General features: G+C 44.4%; 1 protein-coding gene across 1 annotated transcript in view; it reads right to left on the reverse strand.

Annotated features, from left to right (window-relative positions):
• Nucleotides 1-373: 373 nt before the first annotated feature.
• Nucleotides 374-14,441, reverse strand: part of capn15 (calpain 15) — a 59,270-nt gene continuing 45,202 nt past the window's right edge. Inside the window, exons 8-12 of the mRNA XM_084078511.1 lie at nucleotides 9,759-9,920; nucleotides 8,767-9,002; nucleotides 7,318-7,487; nucleotides 4,619-4,797; nucleotides 374-3,129 (exon numbers count right to left, since the gene is read on the reverse strand). Coding sequence (XP_083934637.1) covers nucleotides 2,952-3,129; nucleotides 4,619-4,797; nucleotides 7,318-7,487; nucleotides 8,767-9,002; nucleotides 9,759-9,920 — 925 coding nt within the window. The 3' untranslated portion in view covers nucleotides 374-2,951. The remainder of the gene's footprint in view (nucleotides 3,130-4,618; nucleotides 4,798-7,317; nucleotides 7,488-8,766; nucleotides 9,003-9,758; nucleotides 9,921-14,441) is intronic.

The following is a 14,441-nucleotide window of genomic DNA, read 5'->3' on the forward strand; positions in this document are numbered from 1 at the left end:
GGGCTCAAGTTGTTAAGAAATGCGTCTTTCCAATTCCAGCCGGTTAATAAAGTACCATGTTTAAGTAGTTTCTCCACTATTCACCCAGATCTGTGTTGTGTCTTGTCTTGTTACCTTGAGTGGCAGCTTTGACAATGGGGGGAAAATCAAATAAGGACACATGAGTGAGGGGGGGGAGGTGTGAGCATATACCCCTAAAACATTGGTTTTCAAAGTGGGGTCCGGGGACCCCTAGGGGTTCTTGAGGGGGTTCCAGGGGGTCTCCAGATAAATGATGGCTAGGAACCAAATGGACCCTTGGGTGGTTGTAACTCTGAGTGTACAAATGGAACCAAATGGACCCTTACGGGTCCATTTGGTTCCATTTGTACACTCTCAAGAGTTATGGTGGTCCTTGGTCTAATGCAGGGGTTCTCAAAGTGGGGTCCGGGGACCCCCATGGCCCTATGTATATCAGCTATTTTCAAAGCATCTCGACATTCTTTGAAAATGTCTGAATATTTTTCAAAATGTTCACACCACAAATCTTGTATGGGGGGGTGGGGGGTCCTTGGCACAAAATGTTTTTAGATGGAGGTCCGCGGCCAAATACACATGAATTTAGGTGTCCTTGACATGAAAAAGTTTGAGAACCATTGCCCTAAAAGACCCCTCAGAGATCATGATGTCTAACCGATCACAGTGCATTCCTGGGAAATATGGCACACACACAATGCACCAGGACCTGGAATGAAACATTAATCTGCGTTGCCACAACAGGTCTCCAGGGGGTGCGTGCTTTCTGTCTGTCCCCGCGTGCGTGCACGGAGTCAGACAAATAGCTTGTTTGTTATTCAAAAGATGAGGCTTTGTTCTCCAACGTGCTTGCTGTTGGTGTATCCCCAGGGGGGGGCATGGCCCAAGTGCTTATGATGTGCCCGAACACACACACACACACACACACAAAAACTGACTCTTCCATCTCCCAAAACAAAACCGACAGCTACACTTAAGAGCTCCCCAATGACAAATCCACCGTTCCAACAACGAACGCCTCTACCCCAAGTTAAAGCTGACTGACATGCAAGTAAACGGAGGCATGACACTTATAATGAATACAAAGTTGAGCAATACAAACTCAACACAGAAACAAAAGTGCGTGGTTTAATCATCATTATTATTATTTTTTTAAACCTACTGTATATTCACAAACAAATTCAGGGTTCTCCCTGCACCAACGAGGACTGAAACTGCGAGACGCCGGCGTTAACTAGCTCTCTACCTGCCAAGGCAGATTATCCCCAAAGTGCGAGTTCATGTTTCAACACACAAGCTAACAGACCGACAGACAGGATGTGAAAAGTTAATGTGCCTAAGGTCGCCAAGTAACACCTCGGCTCCACACGTTTGAAGTTTCCGAAAGGAGAACGTCTTTCTTTTTCAAATGGATAACACAGGAAGAAAAGATGAGGTACGATGGTGGTTTTCTGTAAAGACAAAACAAAAAAACTATAGACTATTGTAGTTTGTATTCCATCCTATCACCATGTAAAGCATCATTTATACAGTGTATAAATTAGGCTCAACACGACAGCAAGTACATGTCACAGCACGACCCTGACAGACCCTGCCACTCAACAGCCTGGCTACTAAACGCACCACGTCCTATAACCGCAGCCTCCAAACAACGAGCATCCCAGCTACTCTCAAGTCATGCCACAGTTATAACCATGCAACAGTCAAAGGTTGAGCCTTACGTATTCCAGCTTATGGAGACCTGTTTATTGTAAGACAATGGCATGAGTTTGGTCTTCAGCTACAAAAAGACTCAAGAGAGAGAGAGAGAGAGACAGACAGCTAGCTGCACAGCCAGTACTGCAGTGAAGAGGGTTCAGAGAGAGAGAACCGTAGAGTACCGTACGTTTGATGGCTTGTCCTGTGATCTCGAGCTCATGATAATAACGGACGAGACGGCAACAAGGGACACGTATATGTAAAAATATAAGACCGATATTGACAAAATGTAAAATGTATGTTTTTCTAAAAATAACATCATTATGAATGTGTGTAAAACAGCTAGTTGACGTTTGGCTGATGAAGTACCGTTACACTAAGGGCTGGCGTCGTGTGACCTGTGGAACTGGTCCCAATGCCTCCCGAGGGTGGTTTCGCTGACAGTCATGTGTTTTGCCGTGTCTATTGAGGTGCAGGTTAAAACCAGCTTGAGAGGTGCGTCTTCAGAAGGCAGGATGGGGGAGGGGGTCGAGCACCCCTCTACAGGCCGGCGGATTGGCTCAGTGGGGCGTGGTGGGCCAGCAAATCGGCTCAGTAGTTTTTTTTTTTCTTCTTCCAAGCACTCCGCCTCGACATTTGAACTCCCCGTCTCAGAGGCAAACGGATGGGCCGTCTCCCAAGTAGTCCATCCAAGGTCATCTCCCAGGCGTGTAAAGGGGAGATACCGAGGCTCAATGTCCGAGTGTGGGGTTTCTGGTTCCACACCGAGTGCTTCCATTGGACGTCACAAACAGAGTTGTGCAGGGTAGGGGATTGGGGGGAGAACAGCCCACAATTCAAGTGAAATTCCAGAGTGGACTTTTCTTTTAGCGGAGTGGGGCAAGGGGATCATTGGGGTAAAAAAAAAAAAATCTAGTTCATATGGAGCCAATGTGGCCCCTGCTCCCCTCATCCCATCCGCAAATGGCACATCCACTTGGCAAAGGGACAGGGCGTCATAGGAGTCTGTAGCAGTCAGCAATGGGAGGAGGAAGAGGTGTTTTAAAACATACCCCACAGCCGCCCCCTCTACATTCAGGTGTGTTCATCCAGAAATACATACGCAACACACACACACACGTCTCGTCACACATTGCTCTGACAGCCCGTCTCCCTCTGCCCCGCCCCCTCAACCAGCACCCTACAGATCACCCTAGAGTTCAAGTGAGCGAGCGAGCGCGCGAGGTGGAGGGCGGTGGTCATAGGGGTCTGGGTCGATGCAGTCCGTCGATGTCCGGGGTGAGCTGCGGGCTGTGCGTGGCCTTGGTGGGCGTCCAGTCGCCTAGGGAGGCCTGGGCCGCCTTGCGGTGAGCCAGCCGGTGGGTGATGGAGAAGCCGGCGTTGCCCTCGAGCTGGGAGAGCACCACCAGCACCTGCCTGCAGGGGGAGACACAGAGGGAAGAGCTCTGGTTTAGGATGATGGAACAGCACTCTTGGGAAAACGGTTTGGCTGAATAGCTCATGTGAAAACCCAAACACCTCCTGGACCCCTGGGGGTCCCCGAATCCCACTTTGAGAACCAATGGTTTACAGAACAATATCGTTCTTTAGTGTACACATTATCGGTATAATTATCTTTTCTTTATACTTAGAATTGTTGTTGTGGACAGCCCTTTAGAGTGTGTGGGCCCTGCGTATTTCCACCTTTCAAAGTTCCATATCATTTCTAGATGTTTGGTGGACATTTTTGGTTGATTGAATAGCTTTCAGAGCTATAATAGAAGACTTTCAATTTCTCAAAAGTTTTCTTATTTTTCTTTCTTCCCAATAAAGCCCCAAACTTTCCTGATGATTTACAAGATCAAGTCTTTAACCTTTTTTTTCTTTCTTTTAGTGATACACCGCCCTGGGAAAAATGGCCAACATTGACTTCAAAATCCAATGAGAGCAAGTGCTCGACCTGAAGACGGGAGCCATGTTGATGTTCCTATAACTCTCTCCGGCGAGACGGTAATAAAACACCCGGGTGAACGAGAACAATAGAGTGTGTGCCTCTGATGTACAGCGTCGCTGGAACACACACATCACACACGAGCGTTTTTAACAACAGCGCTGACATTCTGCTCTCGTAAGGGGCACGACCGCAAGGTACGGCATTAAAAAGCGAGGAAACGTCGTTAGAAAATATGGGCCGCACGCGTGGCCACTCTTAACGGCGCACAATTATAGGGAAGATAACTACAAGGCGGTGGAGGCGGTAAATTTACATTTACGCGCACAATGCTGTCGAAGGGCACTTATTTCACAGAAACAAATCAAGCGGTAGATAAGCACTTCAGCACTCTGCCGTGCTTGCTTTTCTGAAACCTACTGTATTTCTAAGGGATTTTCAAGCAGTCAAAAGGAACGTAGATCACCGCTAAACTCTGGTTGCACAGATCCTTGAGTGTCTAGAGACTCTAGGGTCTAGTCCATTGGTTCTCAAAGTGGGGTCCGGGGACCCCCAGGGGTCCTTGGGGGGGTTTCAGGGGGTCCCCAACAAAATGTTAATATACTGTAGCATCACAATCATTTTAACCACTTTAACCTTTTATAGTTTGGCCAATCAAAAATAGCAGATATACAAGCTCATAGCACGGCACCGAGTGAGCTTGTAGATCTGCTATTTTTGAAAAATCCTGAAAATGTGTGCAAACCTTTGAATATATATTTTTTCAAGCAAACATTTGTAACTCAAATCTTTGCTTCTGGGGGTCCCTGGAACAAAGTATTTTGAGATGGGGGTCTGCGGCCAAATACATATCATTTTGGGGGTCCTTGACATGAAAAAGTTTGAGAAGCAGTGGAGTAGGTCATTCATTTACTGACAAAACACAAAAAGTTAGAATATGGAGATAAGAGATTTCTATACAAACGGAGCTCGTACCGGTGCAGTGGCGGGACACTGTCGATGGTCTTGAGGCTGCCGCGGGTGGACACCACGTTGAAGCTGTCGGTGCAGTCACAGGAGACGTGGAGGTAGTACTTGGGGTGGCGGTTCTCCACCACCACAATGAGCCCCGCCCAGCCGTGGGTCAGGTAGTAGCAGGTCATGCCCTCGCGACCCTGGGGGGCACACACACACAGCACATGCGCGCACACACACACGGATTAAAGCGAGATAAAAATCACGACTGAAATATTTTGGAAATCGAAAATTATGATGTTTAGGTATTATCGTTATAAAACCTATGTTCTTGCTGTTCTACAGCAGTGGTTCTCAACCTATGGGTCGGGACCCCCAGGGGGGTCCCCACATGATTTGGGAGGGGTCCTTAGGTGATAGTGAAGTGACCAGTTAAGGACTTTTAAGACCTTTTTAATACCTAAAACTAAAAAACGAAAGGAAAGAAAAAGACCATTACTGCAACAAAAGTAATGAACAAACTATACTATAAAACATTGGTCAGATTGTCAAATAATATAAGAAAGAGGCAAACATTTTGAAAATAGCTGATCTACAAGCTCACAACGAGCTTATAGATCTGCTATTTTCATAATATTTATCGGTGGAACGGAGTCAAATAAAATGGGGGGTCCCCAGGATGATTATTTTGGGGGGTCGCGGCCTGAAAAGGTTGAGAAACACTGTTCTACTGTACGTACAGCCAACCCAGTTGAAGAAATTGCAGATTGAGGCTTTTAGACTTTTGCCTTCATGAAATATCCCGGAGCATTAGGATTCATGGAAGATTCTTCTGAACATGTATTCTATTGCTAGTTTGACCACTTCAAACACTCCTTCATCTTAAAATAACTAATAACCGAAAATATATTTTTTGCTGTGCAATATGCTTCCATAGAAGACATGCTGGCTTCTATGGAAGCCAAATGAGTGAAACCAGTCGTGGCGACTGAGAACTTGAATCCATGCACAGTGCAAACACACACACACACACACACACACACACACACACACACACACACACACACACACACACACACACACACACACACACACACACACACACACACACACACACACACACACACACACACACACACACACACACACACACACACACACACACACAGGACACGAAAGAGCGCACATGCACAAGTAAATGGAGCATGCACACAGAGAAGGGCCACAAAGATACATCCAAGGACAGGCAAACACGCTAACGTTAATGAGCTGTCCCGAAGTGCTGTGTTTTATTGACCTCCAGTTCCCTTTTTACAAACCCGCTTCTCCATTCTACTCTTAACCACAGCAATAACTCTCCTTAGAACTTCAGAAGGCTTTCATCTTGCAGACAGTGTGTGCTAATCACCGTTTCAGAGACTACCATTGGGGTTTGTCGCACTTACCCTCACCGTGCTATTTCCACAGCTGTTGTGTGACCTCAAACATCCAAATAACAGATTCCCTTTATGTACAATGTTTGTTAATCACTTAGGACCAATTTTCTAAACGTTTTTTTCCCCCAAAATGGGGTTGTCAGGTTAAGTGGTTAAACAAAATAAATCCTTGATTACATTTTTTTGTTAATGAGAATAGGTGTCTGGGACGACTTGACCTAATGCCAGCACACATTGCTGTCTCTGGGCACAAAGTATGGTTTTCAACTACCAAATAATTTGACAAATCTAAAAAACCCACATATTTATGCACATTATAACTTCACAGTTCCTGCGGTTGCCAGCTGTTACCTCAAAAAGGTGCTTGGCGGGAAGTTGGCACTGCCTGCTAAATGCCTGAATTGTGAATAGCAAATAGTAAATTTGGCCCACATGCTGTGAGCAGGCAGATTGTGCAGAGAGCTGAGAGAGTGACTGAACACAGCCAGTCACTGGTGCTTAAAACACTCCCATCCTGCCTTCCTTCCAGCCTCTGACCTACTGTACTAGCAAACCGTGACACGGCACTTTCTTACTTTCCAGGAATGCCAAAACATCTGTTGTTTGTCTCATTGTGCGTGTGCGTGTGTGTGTGTGTGTGTGTGTGTGTGTGTGTGTGTGTGTGTGTGTGTGTGTGTGTGTGTGTGTGTGTGCGCGCGCGCGTGCGTGCGTGCGTGCGTGCGTGCGTGCGTGCGTGCATGCATGCGTACACACGTGTGTGGCTGAACTTTAACCATATTTTATACTTTGGCTATTCAAAAACAGCAGATATACAAGCTCGTAGAGCAGCACAAAGCTTGTAGATCCTTTTTTTTTTTATCGTGAAAATGTTATATATTATATACCAGGTGAAAAAAATCACAGATTGAGGTTTTAACCTTTGCTTTTATATAGCCTCGGTCCCAGCCTCACTCATCTGCGAAGAGAAGAGCCTGGTCACGACCTAAAGCAGCGACTGTCTAGGAAGTCCTGAGTGGACAGGATTTCCGTTTCCCCTGGAAACGATATTTTTCGACCAATCACAACACTCGTTTCATTCACAGAGAATGTTAAAAGATTTGTAAAGCATCAACGTCATTTCCTTGGGCGGTACTTCCGGCAAATTCAACCATTTCCGGTTGTCAACTTCCTAGACAAGCAACATCCCAGGTCTTGCCCAGCGTGAAAGGCTGAGAGCACACGGCGAGTCTTCAGGTAGCGGATGACAAGGATGACTCAGTGAGTGAGTGAGTTTAAGGTCCTCACCTCGTGCCTCTCGCCCTTGTTCTCGGTGAGGAGGATGATGGCGTCCGCCAGCGTGGTGGCCGTGGCCTCCACCTGCTCCACCATCACCTGCCTGGAGCTGTAGATGGCCAGGATGTAGCCGGGGAAGTCCTGGCTGGGCCGCCGCAACGCAGCACTGGTGGGACTGGACACTGTGGGAGAGGAAGAGGACGCATTGGAACCCCAGCAACTTGAGTCAACGTACAGATACTCCTGATCAAATGATACTTGACTCTCTACAAGTGAAAAGTTGCTCAGGTCAAATTTGTGCCATTAATGCCTTCTAAATCAGTAGTTCTCACACTTTCAAGATTTTTCAAAAATGTTCCAAAATAGCATATGTACAAGCTTGCAGCGTGGCACAAGCTTGTATATCTGCTATTTTTGATTGGCCAACGCTAAAATCTATCTAATGCTTTCATAGGTTAAAGTACTGGAACACTTGCTTTTAAAAATAGTTAAGCATTCAAAAGTATGTGCTTTTAAAAATAGTTAAGCATTCAAAAGTATGTGCTTTTAAAAATAGTTAAGCATTCAAAAGTATGTGCTTTTAAAAATAGTTAAGCATTCAAAAGTACAAATTACATTTTCTTTTTTTATATCAATGCATTGCTGTATCGAAATGTAGACATTTTCGCGAACAATTATGCAAATCTGCAAAGTTCCCCTTTAATTCTACTGTTTGCTCCTGTTTTGTTTGTTTGCGACATTAACATAATAATACAAATATGCATGAAACACAACACTACAGCAAATCTACATGGTGGATAGAACTGTACGCTTCTAAAAATAACACTAACACAGACAAATAACAAACACAACCGCTTTCTTCTGAAGTTCTAATCATACACTGTTGCCCATTACACAGATTCTAGTGCAGTTCTAAGGTGCTTGCAGTTATGGGATCCACAGACGCATTACACTGCCAGCTTAAGGCCTTAATGATCATTGTAATGCAGGTGTTTAACCAAGTAATTGCACTGTTGAATGGGATTGGTCAGATTTAGCAATTTGTTTTACGTTAAATCTATATGGAAAGTGTCCAAGTACACTGTTGACATTGTTTTGAAAACATCAAAAACATAAAAAAGTATTTAATGGTGTTTGTATCATCCATTAAAACATATCCCTCACATTGGAGAATTGCATATTGAATATTGCTTGGGCTTTATGTGCATATTGTCGCTGTAGGGCAGACACCTTGTATATGTATTATAATATAATAATGTGCTACTAAAAGTAGCGAAAATAGCCAATCTGTGAGCTTATAATCGGTATCTACTGTTTTTGCTACATTCTGAAGTTGAAAGTGGTTAGGTGTGTCTGTGGGTTTGAACTTTTATTAACATCGAACCAATGCGAAGTGTTAACAAGAGTGTGCGACACTGTGTGTGTGTGTGTGTGTGTGTGTGTGTTGTTGTGTACACCAACCGGGTGTGGGCGGGCCCGTGGCTCCGCTGACATTCATCTGCCAGTGGTTGAAGGCGCAGCAGACCACGGCGTACTCGCCCGGCTCCAGCATCACGTCGCAGCCCACAAACTTCTTCACGGCCCGCTTGCTGTGGGCCAGCAGGCGGCCCAGCGTCAGCTTGTTGCCGCTGCCGAAGGAGGCGCGGAACACCATGATGCACAGGTCCAGCAGGTGGCTGTCGGCCGTGTCCGAACGCCTGCGGATGAGAGGGGGGGAGGGGCGAGAGGAGAATGAATGGGAGACCGAGATAGAGAGAGAAAGGAAGGTAGGGAGGGATAGAGAAAGTTTGATGGGGAATGGAGAGCACACTGTCCCCACCCGCTCCCTCAGGCATGCACTAAACTCTCAGAGAAGCCCCCACCCTCCAAACTTTCAAAAGCGCTCTCAATATGGTTTTCCCCATCTAACTGCACACGCCCCTGTCTCAACCATTCCACATTTTTTATTGATTTTATGCCTTAGTTTTAGTGTTTCTTTTTCCTAATAAAGTAGATTTTCTTTTATTGTCCGTCCGTCCCCCATCCCAGGTAAAGTGTCTTTGGGTACGTAGAAAAGCGATATATACAAGTGAGATATAAAAGTGAGATGTTATTATTATTATGAGAGTGAGAGACATGGGAGGAGTCTTTTTGCTTTGTCCATTTCCCCCCAAAAAAGGATAAATGTTTGGGTATTCAACAACAAGAAAAAGACAAAAAAGCCCAGAGAAAAAGCCCCAGTAAAAGTAGTTAATATAGCATCACAATCAGTTTAACCACCATATATTATATATATAGCTATTAAAAAATACAAGATCTACAAGCTTGTAGATCTACTATTTCTGAAAAATCATGACATGCAAATCTTTGAATATATATATTTTACAGTGGCCATTTTTAACACAAATCTTTGCGTCTGGGGGTCCTTGAGACATGGTCAAAGTTTGAGTAACCACTGGTTTACAGTACTGTACCTGCTGCCCTCCTGGAAGAGGGCAAACTCCAGCGCCGTGCGCTCCAGCACAGTGAGAGCGGTGACAGTGACCGGCCCACTGGCCTTACTGGGGAAGCAGCCCTGCAGCCTCACCTCCTGCCAGTCCGAATGGATCTTACAGATGTCCACTGAGTCAAAGTACCTGGAGGTGGAGAACACACAGAGAGAGAGAGAGACAGAGAGACAGAGACAGAGACAGAGAGAAAGCGAGAGAGAGAGAGAGAGAGAGAGAGAGAGAGAACATTTGATTAACTTCTCACAGAGACGCAAAAGTGCTTTACATACAGTGGGATTGAAAACAAAACAAGGTATTAAAGCGAGAACAGAGAACAGAAAAGGCCTGTACAATTCATCTCAAACAGGATGCAGATAACAACACAAAACATGGAAACAGAATCATGTACTGTAACTTCCGCAAATGCTCGTTTAACTCATTCACTGCCTGAATTATTTCTGGCCGCGTTTGCCCACTGCCAAGATTTTTCATTGAAAAAAAAAACTACTCAGGAGCCGAGATACAGCCTTTTTAAGTTTTAAGTTAACAAGGAAGTGGATGGGAGTCTAGATCTTCGAAAAATCATATCTCCTTGGTCTTTGGGTCAAATAAAAAAAAAATGTAAAAAAAAAAACTGAACTTTAAAAAAAGTCGTTTTAGTCGTTCTAGGCAGGCATGGCTTATGGGACAGAAGTCGTTTTAGTCGTTCTAGGCAAGGAATGAGTTAAATAGTAGCGTTTTTGAGGTTGTTCATAAAGATGTCCGACTCTACAGAGGCTGCCGCTCTCAAGACCTATGGAAGAGTATTGGGAATTTGGGAAGTATTGGGAACAGAGCCAGTTCAGCAGACCTTAGGGCCCTGCTGTGCACATAGCGTGGGAGCAGGTCAGTTAAGTATTCCGGGGCCTGTATGCATGTATGCATGCATGTACTGTATGCATATATGCATGTATGTATGTAAGTGAGTGAGTGAGTGAGTGAGTGAGTGAGTGAGTGAGAGAGAGAGAGAGAGAGAGAAAGAATAAAGTGGTTGCTTTATATTGCACAATTTATAGAACTATTTCAATTTGTGCGAGATGGGAGAAAGAATGAGCCCAAGTCAACAACCGAACCAACAAGGTAAACAGTCACAAGAAGAGTGCAAACAGAACCTTGAGCGCCAGCATGCTATCTAAATAATAACAAATGGTACATAGCCTTGCAGCTATTTATTTTATTTTGTTTTATTTACCATGCCCAAAATGATCTGATGCGAGTAAAATCAGACTGAATTCTTCATTGCCCTTCAACAATAATATTGCAATTTAGCCATTTAGCAGATACTCTTATCCAGAGACTTCCAGTTCATTATATTATCCTTTTAATATTGTGTAATATTGTTATGAAACCACTACCACTAACATCTAATAAGTCCTGATCTGTATTTGTGGAGTGTCTTTGTGTTTTTTAAGTACTTTTGGCTTCTTGTGCAGCACTGTTAGAACTAATGTGTAAAACTTGTAAAGGGAGGTCCAAATGAACATCGTAGGAGACAGATAAAAGCAGTAGATAGTTCCCCCTGGACGTTATTTCCTCGGCAGGCCAAGGCCTCCGAAGCTGCATTTAAGACTAGATAACAAAAACAGTGAAACTCTCCACTGACACCAATGCAAATTAACCCATTAAAACCGGGAAATCATCTGAAAAATCACATGAAAACGTTTGGGCACCAATGCACCACTGATATAGCAACAAACGTTTTTTTCAGAAATCCGTTCGTAGAATCAGGGCCTCAGGCCTTAATGTGTTAAAGTCATATTTGCCCCGTGGCGGCTCGCAGAGGCGGCCGACCTATGAGCCGCTGTGAAAGCTGTGAAGCATAAAAACTGCAACAAAAAAAAAGATGGCTTTGGGATGCTTATCTCACCGCATATCGTTAGTTCAAAAGTACCCATGGGGGAAAGTGTGGGTTCACCATCGAGACTCCTGCATAATAATAATAATAATCCATGAACGCCTGGTTTACACTTCAGTTGCGCGCCAGTGTCTACAAGCTAGAAATGGCAGATCTACAAGCTGACATTGTCAGCTTGTAGATCTGCAATTTCCGGTGTGCGTCATGATGCGCAAACAGAGTATAAATCGCCTATAAGACAAACAACGTACTGTAGGCATAATGGCGTGACACAGCATTAGTCACAAACACAGACACGGGTGACAAGTGGTGATTGGAAATGCTAAATGACAGCTCCCCCCAGCAGTGGTTACACACGCTCAGCGGAGTGTGTGTGTGTGTGTGTGTGTGTGTGTGTGTGTGTGTGTGTGTGTGTGTGTGTGTGTGTGTGTGTGTGGGGCACCCCTAAGCTGGTGGAGAGGGCTGGGTGGAAGACATTGGTGCTGACAGTGCAGTTAGGACACCGCTGTGCCTACGTCTGCTAGCAAGTGTCCAAAACGGCACCCGGCGAGGCTGTGTGTGTATGTACACACATCCTTACAGCTCAACTGTCAGGCTTAAGCCTGATTTATACTAAGTTGCGCGCCAGCGTCGTGCTCAGTAAATAGCAGATCTACAAGCTCGCAACGTGTCACGAATGTTGACACGTTGCGAGTGTGTATATCTGCTATTTACCGCAGGCAACACCAGTGTGCAACCAAGTCTAAATCAAGGCTTTAGCGGGAGTTCCAGCTCCAATTTTGCACCAAGCGTCTACCAAGTGATTCATTCCTCTGAACATGAAAGCGTTATTTGTTTTCTCACAGTCAATTCAATCCAGCCGCTTGTTAAGCCCCAGGACGATTAGCTTTTCTCATCGTAAAATCTAATTGGGATCCTAATAAACAATAAACAATAGAAGTCTTTCTATGAACGACCATCCTTGCTTTTCTTCACTGGTTGCCTTTGAGTTCTAAGAACAGATTTTAAGATTTTACTGATCAACTTAAAAGCCTTGCAAGGCGAAGCTCCTAGTTACATTTTGGGTTTACACATCCTGTATGACTGTAGCCTTAGATCCTCAGATAGAAAAAACAAAACAAATGATTTATCTTGTTTTTGTAAAGCACATTGTAACCTTCTTTCTAAAGTTTATTATTATGTAACCTTCTTTCTAAAGTGTATTATTATTATTACATTATTCATACTGACATAATCATAAAGACAAGTGTTCTCGATCAGACAATACACAGAGCTACAATGATATCCCAGGGTGTTGAGCAACACTCCAATGGAGACTCAGCTCAAAACATGTTCAGATGGAGGGGTCCGCGGCCGGCCAAATACAAATCATTAACAGTGACAGACTGTCCCAACACCTCACATCCAGTGGCCTTATCCTTCTCCAAACCGAGTTATTAGGATGGACACACACTGGCCCCGGGCTGCAATGCTTTGACAACAACCTGACTGGGAAAGAGGACAGCCAACAGACGGATGACATGGACTATCTATTGAAGTCTGTCCCCAGGATCCAAGGACTGAGAGACAGACAGACAGCCAGCCAGACAGACAGACAGACAGACAGACAGAGAGCTGCTGGCCTTGTTATTGTGCCACACTCCCAATGAATGACAGGGAGGACATATAAGAGACGGACACACACACACACCGAGGAGATAGCCAGACCTTTAGGTCATGAACATGATTAATTTGATTGAGAAGTAGCACATGCAGGCAGGCAGGCGGGCAGACACGAGGAATAAAGCAGAATTAAATATCATGACTTAAAATGTTATGATGTTGAGGTATTATCACTCTAAACCTTATGTTGCTGCTGTTCTACATACAGCCAACCAGTTGAAGAAATCGCTGATTGAGGCTTTAACCCTTTGCTTTTATGAAATGTCTGAGACCATTCATGTTTTATGGGAGATGCTTCTAAACAGGTATTCTATTGCTAGTTTGACCATTTCGAATAAAACATAATCTTAAAATAACTAATAACCGAAAATAGCGATCTGCAAGCTCTCAACACGTCGCGTGTTGAGAGCTTGCAGATCTGCTATTTTCGGTGCGCAACCTGCTTTCATAGAAGACATGCTGGCTTCTATGAAATCCAAATCACCGAAATCAGTCGTGGCGACTGAGAACTTTAATCCATGCAGGTAGAAAGACAGACAGACAGACAGACAGACAGATACAAACACACACACTGGAAAAAGCAGAGAGAAAAGTCAGTACTGTTGTATGTCTGAAAGGCTTTAATTGAATAAGTAAAGAGAATGCCAGTCACGACAAGTCCAAGCTTCTGCCTGCCAATCCTATGGCAACCAAAACAATGCCAAACAATCCCAAAACAAACCCAACAACAACAGCAACTTAATACAAGTCACTTCCTCAGCCACAGGTCATGAGAACAGGTCACACCAAAAGAGTGATTTGCAGACAAATCAATGTACTAAAACAACACAAAGCCAATGTATGAATGTATTTGGCAGCCGACCCCCATCTCCAAAATATTTTGTTCCAGGGACCCCAGAAGCAAAGATTTGAGTATATAGGCCTATATATATATTCAAAGAAAAACCCCAGATCTACAAGCTCATAGCGTGGCACGAAGTTGCACGTTATGAGCTTGTATATCTGGTATTTTTTAATAGCCAACTAATGTGCTATATATCTACAATCTAAAACGACACACATGCTTTCCCGGTTTTAATGGGTTAAGCCTTATTTTTGGAAAATAGCTGAGC

Source organism: Gymnoscopelus microlampas (assembly GCF_963454915.1).
Source record: "Gymnoscopelus microlampas genome assembly, chromosome: 14".
In the NCBI taxonomy this organism is placed as follows: domain Eukaryota; kingdom Metazoa; phylum Chordata; class Actinopteri; order Myctophiformes; family Myctophidae; genus Gymnoscopelus; species Gymnoscopelus microlampas.